At 39.0% G+C, this 9,840-nt stretch overlaps 1 protein-coding gene across 6 annotated transcripts in view; it reads right to left on the bottom strand.

The window, feature by feature from the left end:
* The window catches only part of LOC103742978 (transmembrane protein 126A), a 21,396-nt gene continuing 11,556 nt past the window's right edge, over positions 1-9,840 (bottom strand). For 4 of the 6 annotated variants that reach the window (XM_008844172.3, XM_029568897.1, XM_017800905.2 and 1 more), the window contains exons 5-8: positions 4,333-4,428; positions 2,117-2,310; positions 1,029-1,143; positions 1-432 (exon numbers count right to left, since the gene is read on the bottom strand). In XM_008844172.3, coding sequence (XP_008842394.1) covers positions 240-432; positions 1,029-1,143; positions 2,117-2,310; positions 4,333-4,428 — 598 coding nt within the window. In that variant the 3' untranslated portion in view covers positions 1-239. Of the gene's footprint in view, positions 433-1,028; positions 1,144-2,116; positions 2,311-4,332; positions 4,429-6,448; positions 6,546-9,840 lie in introns of those variants that run through there. The other 2 variants (XM_008844173.3, XM_008844174.3) reach the window with 2 other exon arrangements.

Genomic DNA, 9,840 nt, shown 5'->3' on the forward strand with positions numbered 1-9,840 from the left:
TTGTGTTAAGGATTGAATCTGGGGTCTCAGCCATCTCTCTGCCACTAATTTATATTCCAGCCTTGAAGTCATGCCCCTTAGGTAAAGGGTGGTTTTCCCTGGGGTTCCATCTTTTGTTGCTCAGTAGTCTTTTGTTTTGGGTCACAGAGTTGGACCTCATGAAAAATTATGCCTGTATTTTTAACATTAGAGACAGCTTGTTTTCACAAGTTTTTTTTATTATACATACTTGCTTAAAATCAAGGCATTTCTAGGCCAGGTTCAGGCAATTGAAGGGCCTTTATAAGTAGTTTATATTGTCTAGACCCAAGGTATGCCGCAAACACAGTCTGAAGTATAATGGGAAATAACATCTTTCTAAAGACAGGCTTAGAAACTCTAATCCAGTAATTTAAGATGTTTCCTCTCTGTGGCAGAGGAGTTGTCTGATACCTGTAAGAAAGTATATAAATTAGCAAATCTCTATATAATATAAATCCTAAAATTCTTAAGGTAAAACTAAAAGATAATGCGAGTCAATTTTTGCATTGGCACATATTCACTGTAGGCAGCAATGGGTTCTACAAAGATGTTTTCATTAATGCCATTCTCAGGTATCTTGGTTCTAAAAACTACACTGTGTTCTTGCACCCCGTCCTCTAGTTCACTTCTGGAGATAACAGAACTGATACCTGATACGAGTTCAGAGATTTACCAGAATTATTTTGGAGTACAAGACTTATAGCTAGACATTTTCTTTTAGGACAAATGTGCAGACTCTTAAGAATATTTTATATATACTACAGCTTTTCAGGCTAGACCCACAGTGTTCACACTGGCTTGTTTTGTGGCAAGCATTCAACACACTGAGGTTGGTAGCCTGAACTCTGCTGGGAGGCTGAGCATGACAGCTGGAGAACTGTCTTGAATTCTTGAGGTGTAAAACTGCACCTCATGCCTTAAAATGAGGTGTATTTGCCGTTTTCTGCATTCTCTAGGTAGTCACATACATTATTAAAGGTTTTCAACCACGAAGAAAGCAATCCTACCTGACTGCTAGGCCACCATTCACAGGAATAGCCAAAAGAATGGGATACAGACCACCTAGAACAAAACCAGCTAGTCCTGCCCGTGTCACTGTGCAGGTTTCACAATTCAGATCACCTAGGAAATAAATTCTGTGAGTGATAGTCATATTTAAACAGGATTTGAATAGAAGAGTCACTGAACTTTGGAGGTATTTTATTTTCAGTGACAAAGTAAATACAATTTGCAAATCATGTACAAAGGTATAACTAGAGGATGGAACACAGCTCAGTGAATATATGCTTAGCATGTGTTAAGGCCTTGAATGACCCACAGTACCCAAACAAACAGATATAATTACATCTAGCCTAAAATAGCTAGGAAAAACTGATAAAAAAAAAAAAAAAAACAACATGCAGGGAAAATACTCTCTAGTTGGTTCTAGATTCTAAAATAATCATCTCAAGGTAATAGCTTTTAGCTTTCCACACTTTGTTAACAGCAGCCTGGGCCAACATCTTCACTGTTCAGTTCATTAGGCAATAGGTTTTCCTTAGGCATACAAATTCTCCCCAGCCACTAAACCAAATTTGAAGCAGTATTGAACAGAAAATAAAGCAGATGGACCACCCACCTTGGCCCTCATGGAGCTATCTTTATTTTAAATCCGAAGAACTTTAGGTGTGCTCAAAGCATTCATGACACATGGTAAAGTTTCAAAGGAACTTCAGTTTCCTATATCTGCTAAATATTATACATGCATAGAATGCTTTAAGAGACCACACAGTTTGCAGTATTTTTCCCTTTAAAAAACTTCCTTATATAGCATAAATTAAAGGTGTAGCATTGAAACAATAAAAGGAATTTCCAAATACTCATAGCATGGTGGGAATGGTATTTCAGATGAAGGCAAGTATGACTGCTGTGTATGTTCACTGTACTTGCTTGACATACTAGTATCAGTTGCTGTGTAACACTGGGAAGATTCAGTCTTCCCCAAGAACTGCATTAGATAGCATACGCTAATGGATACTACTATTTAGGTATTAGGTAAAGTTGCAAATAATACATATGAAGGCAAACTCTTAGGTGACAATGAAACAAAACTTACCTGCACTCAGAGGTAAGCTAACAAAAGTATAGTATGACACATTCGCTGTCAAAAATGGGAGCACTGCCATTGGTAAGCCAGCAGCTATTCGAGCTTGTGTCACATGCAAGGTGCGCCGAAAAAGACTGTTTGCTATTAGACCACTGAAACCAGCATTAAGTCCAATATATAATGATCCATGTTCAAGTAGATTCCTGAGGTGAGAAAAAAAATACGAGTTTCCACTGTGAATAGTTCTCCAGCTGTGGTATGTTACAGAACTTATCAGTACTTTGGGAACAACTATCCTTTAAAGCTCCATAAAATGTAAATCACTGTTCTACATTTACATTTCTGTTCTTAAAGGCTTTTTTGAATTGCATCAGCACTTAAGGATACGGTGGCACGGTACTTTGTGATTTTGAGGAAGGATATTAGTTTAGAAATTTGCCCTGGGCTATGTAATAGGGAACAGCTCTGAGGAGTGCCTGCCTCTCTGATCCCCTAATACCCAGTATTACCTTTCTAGTACAAATGATAAAGTGGCACTGTTTTATTAATTACTGATCTACACTCATTTCCTCTCTAAACAACTTGGTAATAGACACAGATACTCAACTTTGATCAATAGTGTGGAGTTGGTGTTTCCTTTCACATCTTTCATGACATGCTAGTGTCAGGATTTGGGAGACTGGGGAAGTACCAACTTAAGCAAGACTCTCCTAGTAGTTTACAGAATCTCACTAATGAAAAATTTAATTGGTGGTTTGAGGTAAGTGGGAGAAGTAGATTTTAAGCCAGTATGTGTACTATTTGTTTTATTTGGGAGGAAAACTAAAATCACTGAACACTACAAATAGTTCAAATTGTTCAGCCTACAACTCAGTTCGACCTTGTACCCTAAAGCATTCCCTCTCGGTTCTAAAGGCTTTACTCATTTTAAAAGCTTTTCCAGGACTTGATAGTTAATGCATCCTGTGCTGTGTAAGAGATCACTTTTCTACCTATGACTTTGCATTCATAATGCATGCCATTTCATTCACTGAGAACAAATTACATACAGGTGACTTGGTGTTAAAGGTGCAAAATTATTGCTTTCTACCTCCAAGGTTTCATAGTTCGCTACTGGAAAAGACTGTAAGTTGAGATTTCCAGAACTCTATGAAAACGGTTCAGGAAATTAGCTTATACACCTGCTAAACAACTATAGAAAACATTTGAAAACCCTGTTATTTGTGGGGGTTGAAGGAACTTAAGTACTTCTATAAAATATAAAAATCATGAAATGGGAGTCATTCCTAATTTAGTCATAACCAATGAATTAGTATAACCAATGAATGCTCAAGAGATTAGTGGAACTGAAATCCGAAAGAACACTTTACCTCTCCGCTAAAATTTAATTTCCTATGGATTTAAAGTTAAACTTGTAAATTTTTTCAAAAGCTAAATTTTAACCTTGCAGTTCACCTCAAGGTGGGACCTCAAGTCCCAATATTCTTCTAATTTGGCAAAGGTCTCGTTGATAGCTGGCTCTCTGCCTTTAAAAGCTCTGTCATCTACTCTATCCCTTAATCAGCCTTTACGGCTTTTCCTACCTTGTTTTTATAAATTTTCCTTTTTTAATCTTGGGACAAAAGGGTGTGTGTGGTGGTGGTGGTGAGGGATATAAACTGGAAAGTTACCCAGTTCTTACTAGTGTTCAGTTTATGGGTGACAACAGAAGTGGAATTTCTGTTTTCACACCTGAAGATAAGCTTACCCCCAAAATGTATTTCACATCTTTCATCTTATATCTGTACTCGCCAAGGCAACTACTATGCCAGTTTCTACTTTTGTTTTAAAGTGGTCTCTCTCTTTCCTACCTTTAATATGTTACCCAAAATATGACTGGAGTGTACATTAGAAAAATTAGATTGCATGTTCCTTCTTAAAACCTGGTTATGTCCACTTTTCTTATATTTCACTAACATTGCTTCCTCAAACACGACAAACTCTGGCTTAGACTTAAGTAATTTCTTCTGAGATCCTGTCCCCCTCTCTTCCTAGACGAGCTCCTTTTCATCTTTTTAAAGGTTTCAAGGCTGAGTGAGGTGAATGAGTAGGTAAAGGCACCCGCTGTCAAGCCCAACGACCTCAGTTCCATACCTGGGATCCACATGTGGAAGGGAAGGACTGACTCCTGAAAGATGAATTTGAAGAAAATCTATAAAAAACATTTTAATACTAAGGGACCTTACCTGTCTGATTCGGGAAGTTGGCTAATTTTTCTAGTTATGATATCAAAAAGTATGTTTTCTTTGACAGTACTTGCTTTATGATTTTCCATCTTGGGCCTAAAAAAAAAACAAAAATGCCATTTTAAGAATATAAATATATTTAAAAAAAACCTGAAGACTTTGTGAAAGAGCTGTATGTTAACATAATCTGAAAAAAATTACACCAAAAATATCTCCCATCAAAAACAAAACCTCCTCCCCTGCAAAAGTGCAACAAATTGGAACATGAAAAGCAACACAAAGTTTCTAAGAGAGACTTCCCAATTCTTAGGCCTATTTCCTAAGGAATTTACAACAAATATGAAACAATTACAAAACAAAGCTGGGCGTGGTGCATATACCTGTAATACCACCACTTGGGAGGTGGGGCTAGGGGAGTTCAGGGTACATCCTTAGGTACAAGGGAGTTTGAGGCCAGCTTGAGCTACATGAAAACTATACAAAACAAAAATGACCACAAATTAAAATGGAGAACTTGTGTTCATTAATAGATAAGCACGTGTAGGAGAAAATGTAACCGACAAATGAGTTACTGCCCAGAGCTTTAAGAGAAAATAAGGCAAGCAACTCAATAGAAGACAGAAGACTGAAACATTTTCTAAAAGTTTAAAAAGCCGACATGAAAACACTCAACTTCAGTTAAGACCACACTGATAGACTATTAGGTGTACGCAGGTTAGCTAAAATTAGAATCACAATTGCAGTTACTGGGAAGAATCCAGGGAAGCTGAAATTACTGCTAGTGGTGGTAGAAATTATACTTTAAGTGGGTGTAACCACTTCGTAAGGGTAAGACACTCAGCTGTTTTACTTCTAGGAATATGTAAAAAATAAAACCTAAAATTGTAAAAGCCATTCTTTGCTGTCTGTGTATTAAGTAAACTTCATATGGCAGGCATGCAAATATTGTTGGATCTCTGCACCAGATAAGCGAAATGTCTGATAGGCTGAATGCAGGATAATTGTGAATGAGTTTCTGCCTACAGATTTGGCTCTTTGTAAAATATTTCTGTGGGGTTAGAGAGATGGCCCAGAAGTTAAGAAGAACACTTGTTGCTCTTGCAGAGGACTGGGGTTTGGTTCTCAGTATTCACAAGGCAGCTCACAACTTTACAGTTCCAGGAGATCGTAAACGGTTTTGTGCCCTCTGACTGCACCAGGCACTCAATGTAGTGTACTTCCATACACGCAGGCAAAACACTTAAGACCTTACCTTCTTAATTTTATTGTGTCTGGGTGACAGGACAGGAAAGGCAAAGGCCTGCTACCTGTGGTGATGCCTGTAACCCAGCATTTGGGAAGCTGAGGCAGGAACATTGTGGGTTCCAGATCAGCCTGGGCTAGACAGCAAGATTCTGTCTCAAAAATAAAACAAAAAACCCCAAAGCAACCCCCCCTCCACACACACACACACATACACACACAACCTGGTACGAATCAGATTGTATTCGTCAACTGGTGCTTACCTGCTTCATCCTAACACTTTTAACAGAATTTATTGGGTACATGTTTTACATATATAAGTCATTTTGAAAACGCTGAGTGCACACATTCCATAAACCTCCACTTAAAATTAACCTAGTAAGCTGGACACTTGCATGGCTTTAAACCCAGCACCTGGGAGGCAGAGGCAGGCAGATCGTGAGTTTGAGGCCAAGCTGCTCTAATAGTTTCAGGCTGGCCTGGACTACATAGACCCTGCCTCAAAAAATACAAAACAATAAAAACCTAGTAAGTAGAATGCAGATTTCCAGGACTCAATATTTTGAGTGCCTTCAATAACGAGATAGGCAATCCCTGCAGTATGGGAGTGCTGAGGGAAGTGGGTGGGGGAACATAAATGTAATTCAGTATAAAGTACATGGCATGTATCAAAAATTATTCTTAAAATGTCCAGTGCAATGCTCAGCACTTGTCTGTGCTTTGCACATTAGCCATTCCTACCGTGTTCCTATTAAAAAGTCACCCTTGATTCGGGAAATCCTGATTCTGCATCCTGACGGCACCATTTCTAATTCCTACCAAAGGCAATGTCATCTTTAAATACCATAAACATTTCACAAAGTTTTTGTATTACCTAGCTCATCACCTTTAGAAGAGAGAAGTAACGGGCAAAATGGAGCATTCCAAAATTAAACTTAGGCAAGGGTACCCTGTAAATTGGCGGTAATCCTGGGACTTCTCCCAGACCTGGGCTCAGCACAGCCTGCACTCCAGCAGCCCGGGCGCCATCTTTGACTGACACGTGACTAGTTCACAGCCTCAGCTTCCTGTTGAGCAGCTTCCGTTCTGTGTCGGTGAGGGTTGGCGGTGGGGTAGACTAGGCATTTTGCTAACCGTCAGGGCGCGAAATGGTGAGAATTTCCGATGTAAACTGGTGACCCTAAACCTGACTCCTTGAGCAAGCCGACTTCCTGGTCCCTGGAGCCGGTCTGCCGAGCTTGGCGGCTCTGCTAAAGCAAGCCTGCGAAGAGCTGAGACGTCTTGGTCCCTCCGATTCTCTCCTCCCTCTCGGATCTTAAGCTGTCTGTGCCATAGTTTGAACGAGTTGATGCATAACGTGAGCACTTCAAGAACAAGAGCTTGCTTTCCTGAGGATGCCGGGTACCCTCCAGAACACGGCTTAGGAAAACAGGGCTAGGTGAACGAGGTAAAGGAGCCCGGAACAGCGGAGCCTAGCACCACGGAGCAGCCGTGTCTCGAACCAAGTCTGTGAACTTTTTGCTGACTTTTGTCCCAGTTCTCCCGGGTGCCTCCTTCTACATCAGTAAAGCAGGAAGGGAAATAATGCACTAACTGGTTAGTTTGTAAAGTCACGGTAAAAATGCTTACCAAATTGCATTGAGAGAAGAATGTGGTAAAGGTTTAAGGTAGACTTCATAGGCAAGATGAGTACTATAAGAGCCCCCAAACTCCCGGTCTGAGAGGCATCAGCCATATCTATTCAAAGAACAGACGTTGCTCATATATGTAGGGGGAATCTACCCTAGTCCCCATTAAATATTTATTTCCTGATACTCTGTTTCATACTATTCTAATTTTTTAAAAATAGTTTGAAGCCAGTTTTTGAAATGAATATTCTTGTGGTATAGTATTTGTGGCATGCCACTGTGGGCTACAAAATTTTTTTTGTAATTTATGCTGAGATTTGAAAACCAGTTTAAAAGGCTGTTTAAACTAGACATAAAATAGTAAAAGTTTAAGTAGTTAGAGGGCATCAGAGGTTATAAGTGTCAGTGTAAAGAATCAAAGGGAATGGATAATGAGTCGGCTTGGCTAATGTTAAGTCAGGAGAATGGAGAGGAGGTAAATCCTCTTTTGTAGAGAAAACTGTTCAGTTTCTAGACTTAGAGGAGCAAACCCATGGAAGGAAGAAAGATAAACAGTAGAACATCTGTAACTCCATCCACGTTGTCCAGTGCAGCTGGTAGTAAAAATTCTATTAAATTACATTTAAAAACCAGACTATAAAATATTTTTAAAATCAATGGTGTCGCATGAATTTTGAATAATAATCTTAATGACTAACTTGGTCTGTAAAGCCTTGCAAGATCTGGCTCCATTTCTAAGCTCTTCCAAGTCGTCATGATCCATTTGAGTACTGAGGTGCTGTGCCTGTTTCCATGTTTTGTCCTTCCAGTTCCTCAACTCTGAGCCACGTTTATCTACTTCTGCCACTCTTCACCCCGATTTCACATGGCTAACTTCCTATCCTTCAGGTCTCAGGTCAGACCTTGACTTTCTTTGGCCATCAATCTAAATTCTTCCTATCAGTCTTTCCTATTTTCCCTTGAAACCACTTGTTTCTTCATTGACTATTTACTGTGTACTGGTGTTTAACTGGCTCCCAAGAGTCACAGAAAACACAAACAATTGTAATTGTGGGTTCTGTGGTGTTTTTGAGATATGTGGAGGATACTATGGTACATCCAACCATGTGGATAGCTAAGAAGCCTTTCAAAAGAAATGTTGGTTCTTGGGAGGAAATTTCTCAATGGTTCTGCTAAATCTTTTGTGACCTGGATTCTCAAGAGTATCTGTGCAGTAGTTATGGACATTTCAGATTGTGTTTCCCTCTGAACCAGAAGGCAAATCTGTTGTCTGACCAGGTTAATAAACATATTGTCTTCCTTTTGAGTAAAGGTTTGGTTTGTTATTGTTTTGAGATATGGTTTTGCTATTTAGCATAGGCTGGTCTCAGACTTAAGAAACTCTTTAGGAATAACGTTGAATGGATTTCTTTGTAGCCTTCTTGTACAATTAAGGTTTGTTTACCCAAACTTCCTTAGCCATCATATGGATATACCTGCTAATGGAAAGCAGTGGCTAGAAGACAGGAAGCACTCTTGGATACTTCTGCAGCTGTCCGACACTAGGGAGTCAGTGTTTTGAATGAAATATTTCTGAGTTGAACAGAAGAGTGAAAACTTTGAGCATTCCACTGAACCTGAAAGAGCACATCTTAGAAGTACAGTCTAATCCAAGGACTACTTATACCCTAGAACTAAGGGCAAAAGTCAACTAAATCAGTAACATATTTTTTTTAATGAAAAGAAAATAAAAATTAAAGAAAATAATAAAGATTAGTGGAAATCAAAGAAATAGAAGAGAGTAAAATCAAAACCAAATGTGCTTCTTTGAAAATAATAAAATTAGAAATCACTGATAAGACTAATCAAAGAGAACTCAATCAGTATTGTATTTTTGGATGAAAGAGAGGGTATCAATACAAGTTTTCTACTTAGTATCAATAAAGAGGGGAATTATGAATAACTTTACCACAAGATGTCCAACCACTTGGGATGAGATACCTAACTTTTGTCCACTGATTCTTAGTTGCTTGCATTGAGAGTTACAGTTTAGTTTTAGGAATCATAACCTACAGTCTTGCTAAATAGAAGCTTTAAAAGCAATTAAAGGAAATTTCATTTTTTTTCCCTAAATCTGGATTCCTTTTATTTCCTTGGTGCCCTCCCCTCCTCCAGCCCCTTACTGCACTGGCTACACCGTACCCCCCCGCCCCAAATAATGTTGACTGGAAATGACAGTAGACCTGCTGGTTCTATTCCTGTTCCTGATCTTAGAGGGAAATCACTCTTTTCACCATGTATAGTTTTCTTGTGGATTTGCCTTGAAAGGTTATGGAAGTTCCTTTCTATTCCTAATGTCTTGAGAAATTTTAAATTTTATTTTTATGTGTATGAGTGTTTGCATGGAAGCATGTAAGTGCACCTGTGTTGTGCAATACCTATGGAGGCTAGAAGAGGGCATCAGATCCCCTGGAACTGGTACAGACAGTTGTTACCTGCCATGTGGGTGCTGGGAACTGAACCCAAGTTCTCTGCAAGAGCAGCCAGTGCTCTTAATTGGTGAGCCATCTCTCCAGCCCCCATGGTTGTTTTTCTTTTAAGGCTACTTACTTTATTGATCTGAACAACTTTATTAAGACAATGACTATTCTGCAAAAAA

The sequence above is a fragment of the Nannospalax galili genome, unplaced genomic scaffold (genome assembly GCF_000622305.1).
Source record: "Nannospalax galili isolate Female #2095 unplaced genomic scaffold, S.galili_v1.0 scaffold278, whole genome shotgun sequence".
Lineage (NCBI taxonomy): Eukaryota > Metazoa > Chordata > Mammalia > Rodentia > Spalacidae > Nannospalax > Nannospalax galili.